Source organism: Calidris pugnax, unplaced genomic scaffold (assembly GCF_001431845.1).
Source record: "Calidris pugnax isolate Ruff unplaced genomic scaffold, ASM143184v1 scaffold398, whole genome shotgun sequence".
In the NCBI taxonomy this organism is placed as follows: domain Eukaryota; kingdom Metazoa; phylum Chordata; class Aves; order Charadriiformes; family Scolopacidae; genus Calidris; species Calidris pugnax.
The window spans coordinates 2,035,136-2,049,642 of record NW_015091280.1 but is presented as its reverse complement, the minus strand read 5'-3'; the positions used below and the strand labels follow the sequence as shown (position 1 = coordinate 2,049,642).

General features: G+C 43.4%; 1 protein-coding gene across 3 annotated transcripts in view; it reads right to left on the bottom strand.

Annotated features, from left to right (window-relative positions):
- Nucleotides 1–13,900, bottom strand: part of EPHA4 (EPH receptor A4) — a 106,887-nt gene extending 92,987 nt beyond the window's left edge. For all 3 annotated transcript variants that reach the window (XM_014960651.1, XM_014960652.1, XM_014960654.1), the window contains exons 1-2: nt 13,827–13,900; nt 8,783–9,446 (exon numbers count right to left, since the gene is read on the bottom strand). In XM_014960651.1, the coding sequence (XP_014816137.1) occupies nt 8,783–9,428 (646 nt within the window). In that variant the 5' untranslated portion in view covers nt 9,429–9,446; nt 13,827–13,900. The remainder of the gene's footprint in view (nt 1–8,782; nt 9,447–13,826) is intronic.
- Between the last annotated feature and the right edge of the window lie 607 nt (nt 13,901–14,507).

The following is a 14,507-nucleotide window of genomic DNA, read 5'->3' as shown; positions in this document are numbered from 1 at the left end:
ATTTTCAAATGGCCATCCTTGAAAGAGCCTGGGCACTGGATCAAGCTGTCTCAGCTTGACGCAACCCACGCCGCTATTGATGGCTCCCCTGAAACGCATGGATGCAGCTGGTCAGACCAGAGCAAGGGTTGTCCGGACCCAGCCCCGGAGGAGGGCAGGCGATGGGAAGGTATTGATCCAGTCCTTTTAACATGCTAATTTGCCCAGTGGCTGCTTCAGTCATTGCCAGGCTGGACACTTCAAAAGGAAACTGTTTTCAAAGCAGGGATGTCTTTTTCAACTGCAGAAAACACTTAAAACTGAAAACAAATGAATTCAAGCACCAAGTTCACAGAAGCGCTGGTTGGTATTCTTCAGCTCCCCAGACAGAGTTTGATGTATGGAAAGACAGACTTGTTAATTAACGCTATTAAAATGTGGCCTGGCAAGAAGCCTCTGGGATTTAAAATAAGAAAATCCACACCCTTTAAATGCACACTTTAATATTGAGATAGCCTGTATTAGTATCAAAAAAATTCAGCCATAACCTCTCCAAGTGTTCCACTGATTTCCCCCACCACCACTTCTCAGAAGTAAAATGTACTTGAAATTAAATTTCTGTAATTCAATTTCTGTAATTCAGCATCAACACTGGAGAACATTTTGGCCTTTCTTAGCATTGATAATGGGAAAACAAAGCCAATTGTTCAATCCCTTCAGACCGCTGAGAATGCATGGCGAAGGCCAGACAAAACCCTCGGTGTGACAGGGGCATTATTAAAATATTTGGGAAAGCAACAGTGTTATTGACTAATGCCTTTGCTACCCACACACGGTCTTCGATCACTGGCTAAATATTATGTGAAAAATGGATACAATGATGCGATTTAATTAACGGTCTGTGGAAGTACTGAAATATGTTACATACACAAGATTAACAGACAGAACAGAAATCACTCGTTTTGCATCCCTGTATGTGGCTAACATCGTGCTCGTCATAAAACCAGAGCCAAGCTGTGAAAATCGGGAGCATCCTCCAAGCTAAGGGAGATAGTGAGCTGTACCTCTGACACATAGCATATTACCCTGCTTTCAAGGATTAAAGAGCCAAAAACTTGAATTCCCCTTCGAGTATGTCTCTATTTCCAAGGCTAAAGTCAACAAGCAAGAAGATCTGACCCCAGATGAAAGAAGAGCCTCAGCCACCGATCTCCGCCTGCTCCTCTGGACCCTGGACCAGGGCAGCCACGACCCACTGAGCCAAGCCCCGGCTGTATCTGTAACACCAGCCATCCCTGTCCCTGAGGGAACTCAGGGTGCCACTGACCTCTAACTCCTGGCCCCAGGGGACAAAAAGCCCCTCAGAAGCCACAGGAGAGCATAGGCAAACGGTGGGGAGCCGACTGTCAGCCTGGCTTTGGCTCTGGAGCAGGCAGTGTCATTGAAGCAAACTTACTCACAGAAACAAGGCATGAAGAGATAACACCAGAAAATATGAACAAAATGGAAGTTGTTTCCTTGCCACTAAATTGTTAGCTTTATGGGACTTCATGCTGAACGGTATGAAAAAAATCCAATTTGCTTTGAAGCGCATTAGTCTAACATCCTAATTATTGTTTACATTGCCATTTGCCTTCTATTAAGAATTGAATAATTACCCAGCACTCCATAGTTTAAAAATACAAGCAAACAGGATTATCTGGGTAATTAAGACACTGTACTGCAGCTTTGTAGTGTGGCTGTACAAAGTATTCCCATATATGAGCAGAAGCAATAGTTATCAATTGCCTTAGTTCAAATGATGTTTTAAGGAGTTCCAGCCTGCAAGATGGGCAACTCATTAGAGGAAGGTGACTGATGCCTTTTGACGAGTGTGCAGGGAGGAGAAGCTTTTTTGCAGCTAGGACACTAGACTGAGTCTTCTCTCTGGTCTCATCTCAGTCACAGACACACTGTGTGTCTCTGGGAAAGTTACCTCGTCTTCTGCCCATCATCTCCAGCCACTGCAGCTCCAGAGCATCCCTCCTCCTCTTCCTCCTGCCCAGCCTGCTGAAACCCCTGTCTCTCCACCGCCCGTGTCTGGCTGCACCAGGCCCCCAGCAAATACAGGGCCCTTTTCTGAGCACACCTCTTTCAGTGTGTTTCTACAGATGAACTTATCTTTACAGAGTTCTTTAGTGAGATTTAAACTTACCCATCCAATAAGAAAAAAAAAAAACCAAAATAACAAAACCAACCCACCAGCAAACTTGAGTTTTCTCTAGGCATCCATGAGGAAACAAGCCAAAGCAAACACCAACTGTACAGTACAGCCTTTTTTTTTTTTAAAACCTTAATAGCCCATCCATATTGTACTTTAAACAGCATGACCTCCCCTTCTGGATGACTGTTAGGACAAAAGCAAACTTTTTGCACGTTCCTTTGTTGTTTTAAAGAGCCTTTCCTCTGTTTAATTATGCCACCAGGTTTCACACTGCACAGTTTACTACCCCTGTGAAATTACCTTCAAGTTAAACACTAATTGGACATCCAACAAAAACGAAAACCCCCCACAACCTTGTTTTTCCTTCTGGTTTCTTATAGGATGTAGCCCCAACATGATCAGGGTCCCAATTTCATACCACTGATTTATAAAGACACAAAATAAAAACCAGTACTTTAAAGAAATACAGTTACATTCATGCAGCATGTGTTCTAACTTATATCAATAAACCTTTCAACAAATCCGTTCTGAACAAGACTGTGTTTTGGGAGCATTTAATGAGCCTCAGCTTTATTTCAAGCCAAAGGCAATTTTAAGTAAAGTTGAAATAAAGAAAAGTTAAAAAGAAAAGAAAGCCACTAAAACCAAAAATAAAACAAAGTAAGAGTTCTTGTGTAATCATGAGGCTTAAGAAAGCAGAACTTTTCTCACAGATTATTTTCTTTCAATAAATAAAGACAGCAGTTCATTTGTGCATGTTTACCCAAGTGCTACCAGCCCCTTTTCCCTCTGCACCAAACTACAACCGTGGGCCAAGCCCGTCCCTGCCACCAGGCCAGCGAAGTGAAGGGCTCCACACCAGGGCTGAGAAGGTCAACTCAACACATAGAAAGTGTCATCAAGTGTAGTGCCTCTTCATGCACACACAGCTGTGGCACAGGGGCATCCCACCTCCCAAGACGGCCATTCTCCCAGTTGAAGTTGTGGCCACAGAAGGGCTTCATGGTCACTGGTGGACATCTAGAGGAGATGACACTTAAGGGCCTGCAGCTCCACCAGGCATGAGAAACGGTGCTCCCTGCACCTCCAACCACCATTTTATAAACAAGGCCAGGTTTTTGGAGCATAGCACCATCCCTGCTTGCTTGCTCAGGCTGTGGAGATTGTGGAAAGACTCACAGTCAAGAGGAGACCCTGAGATACAAGGAGCGCACTGTGCAAATATTACACTCTCTCTTAAACAAAGAGATCAAAAAAATCAAACCAGAATCCATTTGCATAAAATCCAAATCTTTGAGCTCTGCATAAACAGAAGGAGATTTTGGCTGGCGTTTCCAAAGGAAGCTCTTATCTCCTTTGTGAAATGGGGAAATGGGTGTGCTACTTTGCATGAGGGTGTATACAAAAGATGTAAATGAGGAATTTGCTGCATGCAAAAAGCAAAGCGGCCGACAGCTGCCAATCCCCATTCACAGGGAGAGCTTCCTTAGTCTCCAGCAGGAGGAAAGAGAAGGGAACCAACATGTTTGCTTCCCAGGGAGGTGATGCAGGCTCTGAATATTCATAAAATGGCCATTTAGTCATGGGAGTGTTAATTGTCTCTGATTCACAAAACTGTGTGACCTCACCTGCTCCCCCAACATATCAAAAGGATGTGACATAAATGGAACGAAACCAGATAAGACATTTATCTCAAGTTTGGGGGGCTTTTTGATGCAGTCTCGAAAGACTGAAGTATACTGCTGAGCACTTCTTTAATCACTTCTCACAAACGCAATAAAGACCAAGCTCAGCAGAGCATATTATTAGACAGATAATAACCCTAACCCAGACGAGATCTAAATCCTGAAGTCATCACCCAGAAGGTGAGTTGTCTGGAAAGTTTTGTTTTTAAATAAAATTAAAAAAACAAGCCACAAACCACACACACAAAAACCAGAAGATGGTTTATATGCCCCACAAAAGTCTATCCAGACCTGCCATGGAATTCATGCCACCACACAGCTCATTGAGCTTTGATTCTGAGGATCATACTTCTTACCAGTAACACACAGAGTAAGGACTCAATACTGCTCCTCTGTGTGCCAGCAGAAATGCTGTCAGGAATTCAGAAGGAAGCAATCCCAGCCTCTCCAAGGGGTACACGAAGGGACAATTGCTTGACAACTGTAGCTTGACTTCTGAGGGAGCCAGGGAGGAAGAAAGCAGTACAGAGCCTGCAACAACGTTTAAATGTTTTTTGAAATGTACCAGGTGGTAAAAAAAAAATAGAGGGAGCAACCCTTGGAAGATCTATTGAGCTACTTGAGATCATAACATAACCAAATCACTGCTTCAGCAGAGAAGGGAACCAACTAAATTTGGTTCAGACAGACTGTGTTTCAGTATCGCTCCCATGCCCCTCCTGGTAGCTTCCGTGTTCTCAGCTCCTTTTAAAACATAACATGTTGAGTCTGTGCATTTCTTTTTCCCCTGCCAAAAATAATCAACCTGAAAAAAATCCTTCTGAAGTCTCAAATCTGCGCAGTCTTAGTCACCCTTCTGATTACCCTTTTGTGCAGCCAGACTGTTCATCAGCGTTATTCTACCAAAAAAGTTGTCTATAACTAAAATCGGAAAGTACACACAAATTACTTCACTTCCCCGCCCCTACAAAACCCACCATCCAAAAATCTTATCACAGAAAAAAAAAAAAATAATTAGACTGTACCCTTCTGATGTAAACTGAACTGCTGCTCTCAATGATCACAGCCATTCTTCAAAGCCTCCAAGATAAAAAGAATCTTATCATTCAAATTATTACTTCTTAGGGATGCTGTTATCAAAGTTCGAAGGAAAATTCTAAAAACAGCAATGATATGAAACTAGGACTGAGCCATATTTTAAATGACACTGGATTTTCTGCCAATTGGCCAATTCACAACTCAAAAAAGCAAGTGTAGATGAAGACAAAGCTGTTGGCTCTCATAACCTTTACAATATCACAGTAAAAATCTCAACTGTCTCACATATTTATATTAAATGGCAGGTCTAAAATTGAGATTTGTAATTTCACAGCATCAAAATCATCACAGATGGCTACAGTCTATTGCTTCTTTAATCTGTCTTTTCTCCCTTCCTGCTTGTTTTCCCCCTCCTTCTTTGATTTAAAAAGATATGCATTTTATCATCAGGAAATGGTAACTAAACCCAAACCACATTATATTAATATGTAACAAAACAATTTACATAACAATGATGCATACAAGCAAAGTTTAAAATTACTTTGTCTCAACTTTGCCCTAAAGCACTAATTACCTTACCCTTGAGATGTGCCACTAGTTGGGCTAGTCATATTCCATCAACAATATTCTACATATACGTTCTCCTAAATGAATAGCCACTAGCATTGGAAGTTTGGGGAAAAAAAAATAGTAAGAAAAAATTCCAGCAACTGAGGGTTTATTTCAGCATCAAGTTCAGAACTACAAAATCAGCTTTAAGCAAAGAATTTGTGCTCACTTACTATTTCTACTGATCAGGACCAAATTTTGTGGAACCACTCCTGTGAAGGTTCCCAAATAAATATGGATTAAATATTTGGCTCCTTTCCCTTTCTGCCTTGGGTTTTTGCATTTATACACACACGGATTATCATCGATAAAGTCAGCTTAAAAAAAAAAAACATTAGCCAGAGGAAGGACAGTTCGTTTGTCATCATATTCGAACACCTCCCTATCACCGACACAATTTTTAAAAATCCTGTTCAAGGTCAGAGAGTCATTAACTCCCACTACAGGAACCACTTTAGACACGAAGTGGCTTCCCATTACGCTTCCCACACGCACATCAGAAATTAAGCAAAAGCAGCTCAAGGAAAAATGTATTATTTAAAAATCAGAAGGCTGAGTGACCTTGAAGCAGCTATTAGGGTAATCCAAGCACCGTCTGGTCCATCCCAGCACTGTGTGGCAGAGGGAGGTCCCAGGAGAGGACAGGGAGTTCCAATGTCTCCTGCAGATCTCCCAACAAGTGCAAAGCCCCGATCCCACTGGCCTAAACTATTTCTGCCCACTGAGCTTTTGTCAAACATTCCAGATCTTAATCAATCCTAACTCTGACCCTAGGATCACAGGGGAAGATGGATGAGGAAAGGGACAACCTCTGACCTTTCCTTGTATTTGTCCTGCCACAGTCAACCTATTGAAAAACAATTGAGGTGGAACCTGCTCACCAGCAGCAGTCCCTGCCCAGCACCCTTTTACCGCCTTTCCCAAACTCAAAGTCTCTCCCCCCACTCCCAATCCTCTGTACCAAAACCACAGGAATCCTCCTCACTTCATCTTCCTCCCCCCTTCCAAAAACCTGCCAGAGCAGAACATTCGCTGAACGATGAAGTTGAGTGGGGTAAGAAAAGGGGAAGCCTCATTCAGCAGTGTCAAAGGCCAAACTGCTTTAATGGCCTCACTGGAAACCAGAGGGCAAGCTGCACAGTTCTGGTAAACTTCATGAATTCACAAAGAGGAGCTTCCCAGTAAACTGTTCTGGCTGGAGAATGGCAAACATGAGAAAAGGAAACCACAAATAACCGCTGACGAAATGGGTTTAGCACTTTCAAATTGCATGCTGGCTCAAATCCTCTCAAAATGATTAGTACAGGCCAACTTCACTCTGGAGAGCCCAAGAGACAGAACATTTCTGTCTCCTGGGTAAATATGGCATCATCTGATCTTCCTTTTCCTTGGGAAACAGAGAATTGGGTCTCCTGAGCCCAGCCTTCCCTGGGTGAAGCTGAGAGCTGGTAGGTAAGCTGATGTTCATCCTCAAGGTCTAATCCAACACCACAAAAATAAGAAAAAAAAGCATCCCATTGTCACCACTGCCCACCAGCAAAACATCAAGAGATGTCCTTTGAACACCACAGGATTTGTTAGGCAATTAGCTCATCACATCTGGGCCACTGACAGCAAAAAATGGTAGATGTGTGTGAATCGGAATGACTCAGTACTGGCCCAACAGGCCTTCAGGAGAAGGTGGAATAATCTCTGTGCAATAAACCAAGATGTTTTTCCCCCCTGCATTCATTTCCTCCTCTCACAACCCAGGCTGTAAAGGTGTCAAGCAGCTTTGCCCACAAGTTATCGGGCAATTAGAAAGTAACAGCATCTCCCCAGTCACCAACAGCTCTCCCCAGGAGGGACCACGGCCACAGCTTCACTGTTAAGCCATCCACAGGTTTTCAAGTTTCCATCTCACAAGGTTTCAAAAAAAAATCAGAGTGATTTACCCCAGACAGGACACCCTGTCATTGTGTGGCTCACCTTTCAGCTCTCTCTACAGCCCACAGTAATTTTGTTGCCAATATAGCACACTTGGGCTTCTTCCGTATAGCAAAACACTACAAATGAAGTTTGTACTTAGCGATTCTTTCCTGCCAAAGCTTAATTTCAATGCATAATAATGAACTTCACATTGACTGTAAATTATCATTTAAAAGAAATCAAGTAGGACATTCAGAAGACACTGTTCTCTTAGGAGTCTAGCACAAAAGCAGTCACTTGCTCTGCTATCTTGCTCTCAGTCTCAAGATTAAAAACAAAATGACCTAATGAAAAATGCACCAAGAAGATGTGAAGCAAAGTCAGCTGGCTACAAAGAACTTTTTCCAAAAACGTGGGTCCAAATCCACTAAGAAGTTGAGCACCTTCAATTCAGCACTGAGCAAACTTCAGTGGATTCTTGCATAGGTCAGTGGGCTTAAATCTGACCTTAATTTACGCTTACATGAGCAAAACTTTGGAAGCTGAAGCTAAATATTTTATCCTTCTCCTTTCTCTCCTTCCCTAACCTCTTACAACTTCTTTTTCCAGAAAGGGGAGGTAAAGAGAACGTAGGTTTTGAGTTCTTTTTCTTTTTAGGATAATCTGTCTTTTATACAAACTTTAATCCCTAATTCTGCAGCACACAGGATGGTGTGTGTGGGAGGGTGGGGTGGAGACTTTTAGCATTTCTAAGAGTATCCTAGCACCTCTATTATTAAGCTGACAATAGAGACCCTCTGAGAAATGAAAATATTTAACAAAGGCAGCAGTGTCAAATATCAAAGGGTTATTTAGTGCTAAAAATTTGCAACAAGTAAAACACCAAAGACTTCCCCTTCGCAAAGGGGAAAAGTAATCCAACTAAAACTCCTGTTCCCCCCTCCCCGACTGGTTCCTACCCCACTGCATTATCTAAAGGAGACTTTGCCAGAATTTCCTGTGCTTAACAAAGTTCACTTCAGACAAAACTTTAAAGATTTGTCTCTTTAAAGGATGGTAGCTCGACTATGCTATTTTGTAGTCATTCACATTTCAGTGACTATTGTGAGCCAATTCAAATTTAGGTGCCTGCTAGAAAATGTGTTTTGCCTTCTGCCTATCGTGGCAGTATCATTTGTTTTGCATTATATAATTCTTAGCCTTGCCACCTGGAGCTATTGGACTTCTTCATTAAACCCCTCTGTCCCACCGCATCCCATAGGGGCTGCTAATTACTGGCTTGACTCCATTTACTCTCATCTCCGATTCAATTACGCATTCAACTAAGCCCTAATGAAGAGTACAATATGGCTCATCTTACCTTGGCATTCACCATTACGTTCTTCATAGCCAGCATTGCACAGACAGTTGCCAATGGGCACCAGCCATTCACCATCTGCCCCACAGTACATTTTTGGCACATCCTTCTCTTCCGAGTTGTTGACGCAGGAGCCACGAACCTCCACCAGAGAGGATGTATCAGCCCCGGTGATGGTGTCTGGAAACTGTGCCAGGTTTCGAACTGTCAACGGGCACTTCTTGTAGAAGACACGAACAGACACCAAGGCAATGCAGGCACCGACATCCTGAAAAGCCAAGTAAAAGCCCTTCTTGCTGAGTGGTCCCACATCCCGTATCTCTGTATTCAGCTTCATGATCCTGTCACCGATGTCCACCTGTGTGAAGCTCTCATCAGCAGCGATGGTGTCGATCTTGGCAAACTGGCTCTCTCGAATAAAACGCTCCTTATCATTGTTTGATTCATAGTAATAAAGGTTGAAAGTCTCTTTGCAAGTTCCCATGACACCCGGCAGGCTGTTGCAGTCTCTTAGCGTGAACTTGATTTCAATATAGACCCTTTGAGCCCCCTCACGGGGAATCCAATCAGTTCGTAACCAATTATTTTGGCTGGGCTCCATCACATTGCAGACTTGATAGGTACGGATCGGAGTGTTCTTCTCATCCATAATGCTCACTTCCTCCCACTGCAAAGACGGAAAGGGGAAGAATACATCATCACTAAAAGGAACAATAGAGCTTCACAACAAACACAATCTGCACTTCCACAACTAATGTAGAGATTACATTTTTTCCCCCCCATTACAGGAAAACAAAAAACCCAACAAACAAGCCAGCAGACCAAGCCATAGCCAGGACCTCAACTACTTGGACATTAAAAGAAGAATCTGTTCAGGAGAAACAAGCTCCAAATCAAGTAACACCTTGAGGAGCAAGCATGCTTTTTAAAGGCTCCCTGAACCAAGCCAAGAATGCTCTCTCGACTTACTATGTTTATTTGAGCTATAGTTTAGCCCACAGGATCCTGCCTACCTCAGGGCTACATATGGCATTTCAGACTCATGGAAGAGCATGGACACTACCTGGTTTTCCCATAGGAAAGGCAGGTGATGCACGAGCCCCCTCTTCTACATGGGGATATCAGATGGTGAGATTGTATGACTTCGTCACACAAAAAGCACAGGACAGGGATAATAACATCCACGTTTCTGACATTGCTATCACATATTTTAAACTCTTAAACCACCCCTTGTTATTTCTCTAAACCACCAACTGTTTTCCTGGGCTAGCGATATCCCAGACAGACTCAGCAAACAGTCATTACTTTGGAGCAAAAATAACCTGCCTACAGAGAACTGGGTCCTTGACTTGGGTGGGACAGTGCACCAGCAACACTGACGTAACTTTGCTATCCAAAGTTTCTTATTAGTGGGAAGGTAGGAAAATAAGGAACATCACATATGTCACATATGTCCTAGAGGCAATGTCAGGAAATAGCTAGATTTGTAGTCTTGAAAATCCAAAAAGGTTAGCAGAGGGGGTAAAAGCTGAAAAATCAGGGTAGCAGCATGCTTCAAAACTCTTACCCCCCTCCCAAATCAAGTTCAGGCCTCTTCAGAAGTAACAAACTAAGAGGCAACGTAACTATGAAGCAACAACAATACATGCAATCCAAGGAAGGTAGGGAAAGAAGAGATCTGACCCCGATTCAGCAGTTCAGCATCATGAACTTATAAAAGGAAAGAACACATAACCAACAGCTTTGGAAAAAAAAAAAAGCTTTATCACAGAGAGAGGAAAGTTTATCACAGTGCTCTCCTGGGAGGGAGTGAGATCTTTCCAGAAAAAAAAAAAAACACACCAAAAAAACCCACAAACCACAAAACCATAAGGCTTCAGTAGCAGAAAAATTCTTCTTTAAAAAATAATATATTAGATAATGATATACGGTCTGGGTTTGCAGGCAATACAATGAAGCATATAAAATTATCCTTGGAAAACAGTAGTAACTTTAAAAGAGACTTCCCAGAAGTGCTTTTCAGAACTACTGAAGCCGTGGCTCTGATAAACAGAAGCCTTCTTAACGTTAAGGGGCTTCTTGTATAATAACCTGCATTCTTTCCACAAGGATTGCTCTTATGCAAGTGATTTTTACTTAAAAAGATTCCAGCTTAGCTGAATCCGTTTATAGAATGACAGTAGTTAGCACCATGAGTCACTAGGAGCAGAAAGAATAATATTTTATTTGCTGCCTAGAGATAACTGCAAATTAAAATGAAGGAGGGGGGGAAATCAATACTCAGCATGTCACTCCTCTCCACAGAAAAGGAAAAAAACAAATGTTAAAAAGTCATCTATCAATGGAAAGTGTAACATGGTGTTAGTAAGAAGACAGAGTTGTTTAATTTACAGCTGCCACACAGCTAGTTTACTGTTACAATATTGTCTTCATGATCCATCACTTTCTATTCTGCTTATCTTCAGGCTGTCTACACTACCTATATTGTGTGTGGTACAAGAGAAAGGAAGAAGCAGAGGGAAATAATACTTGTTGACGGGATTTCCTTTAGTGCATGTACACAATGGAGGATGCTGCTACGGGATTCAATAAAGAGACCACTGAGGTCAACGGACAGACTGCAACTAAATTCAGCAAGTTTCAGATCAGTTTCTCAACACGCCCCCGCCTCCTGACAAACACACAAATATATAAAGCAGGGTTTCTTATTTTATAAACACATGTACGCAAAACAAACCTAAGTGTATCTTACTGCCAGACCTGAAAATAACTATAGCCCCAAATTTCCAGCCACTATAAATGAATTGTAACTCTAAGTATGTGGTCAAAGCTGTAACTTCTTGCTTTCAAGCTGAAATTAACTTTTACAATTCAACTATTCCCACGGTTTAATGATGCAGAGTAAAACATTCTGGGCATAAAACCTGCTTTTCAACTGTGAAACACAAAGTAAATCATTAATTACATTTATAATGCAATCCATTAATTCCTCCAGGGCTACTATATATTTGATTACTGCTAGTCACTGCTAAATTACTATATTTATCGCCAGCCTTTCTTATCCACACAACCCTCACACCTCAGGTGTGGTATAGATCTAGAAAAATACCTTTTTTAATAGACAATAAGGTACACACAGTTAAAGAAAAACTAGCACTGAAGGACAGAATCTTCCCAGGAAGATAAAGGAGGAATTCATTTCTGATGCTTGAAATAAATCTGCAGCATATGAAGCTAAAATAAATGCTTTCCAAGCACTGTATCTCAGAGACAGACCATGTACTCTTAAATTTTTCACTACTGGCTTAAAAATAGAACACACGTATGTAGGTTTAGTGAAACGAGTCACGTCCACAATAAGAGCACACATTTTCCTTCTTAAGCTTGCATGGCGCTTTCAGAGAAAACATGGGGGGAAAGGGGGAACCCAACTGCCATCAATAATGCACAGCTGCCCTCTGATCATCAATTCTACTACCGACTTATTAAAACTTGTATTTTAGGTCCTGTTTTAATATACAGCCCAGCTATCCCTTGGAGAGCCATATGAAAGACCCCGTCTCATTAACTGACCTTTCCAGGGTCTAGGATTAAGAAGGAAGCCCGACTCTCACCAAGATAGAGCTGTACCTTTCCACACTGTCAAAAGATGAGGGCAATTGCCTGCAATCAGCAGTGAATGTGCACCGCCGGCGGTGCCAGAGGCCTGCCAATCACTTCCCCACTCTTTGAAAAACCGAGTTTCGGGGACAGCACAGTGTGCTCAGGCAGAGCACAAGCCAGGACGGTAGTCAAGTTCACCCAGAACAACAATGGGGGAGCAAAACAATCCCCCATTCTCCCATGTTATGGTTATTCAGAGCTTATGCATAATGCATCACCAGCCAACGCAACCTCGGATTCCTTCCACTCACTGCTGTTTCCTTAGCTCTGCTTCTTCTAATTACGAGTGGGAATGCACACGAAAAAGTAAATTTGGAGGCTTCCTGAAGAAGCCAGTGCTTTGTTGTACAAGGAAAACTAAGCGCTGAAGGATCAGGACCAATCAGTTTAACTTAGTTACTTCTGCTTAACTATAGTAAGCTGCTTTAGTCATTTAACATTAAAAGGATTTCAGGTGGGGTTTTTTATACATTAGTGTGCACTGCTAGCATTTTTCTTAAATTGTTCACTTTAAGAAAGAAAAAGCCTTTCTAATTGCTTATTACAAAAAAAAAAAAAAACAACCAACAGATTGCATGAAGTACAGGCTCCACCAGATCCCACCAACTCTCGTGTCCAGTGTTCTCAGGAGTTTCCCACAGAGGCCCTGAGCACCCTGCAGGATAGGGCACAGATGAGGGAGCAGCAAGGTGCCCATCCACTAATACAAAGCTAAATTAATAGAGATACCTTGCCTGCAACTCGCTAAGCAAAGGGGCTCTAAATTCAGGCAATGAAGGGGTGAATTTCTTAAGGTCATCACATCACCACAGGGCAATGAATTCAAGCAATCTGCTCTTACAATTGTCTCTTTGAAAAGTACATGAAAAGAAACTCCAAGCACTGGGTGCTTCAGTTTATTTGTTCAGACACCAAAACATATAATGTTTACAGCCTACAAGAGGACAACTGTCCCGCCACGCCAAAAGATCTGTCTTGTATATTGATCCCTACTCCTTCATCCAGAAATAGAACAGCAATTGCCCTGAACATCTCCCAGCCGAGACAGCCCATAGATATAATAATTACAGTCAAGAATGCCACTTTGGTCACCAGATCACATTTCTTGTTGGTATTTCAGTTTTAAATAGGTATCTAAGCCCATGCCTCAACCAATCTCCTAATTCTGAAACCTCTTTTCTGCCCTTTTGGTTTCCACTTCTTCCATGACAGAACTATCCGAAGGGAGTATAGAGTTTCTCCAACAAAGAGTAATTCACTTGGTAAGGCAGGGAAGAAATCTGACCTCCCCACCACAATCAACAATAATCGAGCCATTAGGACTCTCTGAAAGTTACTAATCACCCCCTTTACCCTTTTGATCAGATAGCGGTTTAAAACTTACCCCTCCTTCCAGCGGGCTGGCTATCCACCCCAGCTCTCCCTGAACCGATCTGGAATCCAGCAAGGTAACTGCGGAAAGGTACAAGTAAAATAGATTAAATTCCAGCTGCCAAAAGGCAATATTAAAATAAATGGTTTACCTGAGCGTTTCCATATGTGCGGAGCGCGATCGCATCCACCTTCAACTTGAAACGTTATTTCCGACCGCGCCAATACCTTCGATAATTGGAAACTCTCTGTTTCCCATCTGAGGGACCGCACGCCCGTCCCGCCGCGGGGCGGACCGCGACCTCCCCCGACGGCTCGGGCAGGGGGGAGCGCTCCCCGGGGAGACGGGCCGGCCGGGAACGGGTCTATCCCGCGGGCTACGCCGCCTTTTCCGCCGTCACCGGTCGGGGGAACATCGTTACTTAGGGGCACCCCGGGAACTCGCCCAGTCCCGGCCGGGAGCGGGGTCGGGCACGGAGGGACTTCCCCGACGGGACCGGCTTCCCCCGCGGAGCCGCCGCCGAACCGTCCCGCCGGACGGGCTGCGGCGCCGCCGGGAGCTCCCGGGAGAACCGGTTCCGTGAGCCGCACTCCCGGCCGGGGGCCGCCTCGGCGCGGCGGGAGGGAGCGCTGCACCCCCCGCGGGACGGGACGGGACGGAGCGGCCGAGGGGACCGGCGGCGGAGCCGTGGGG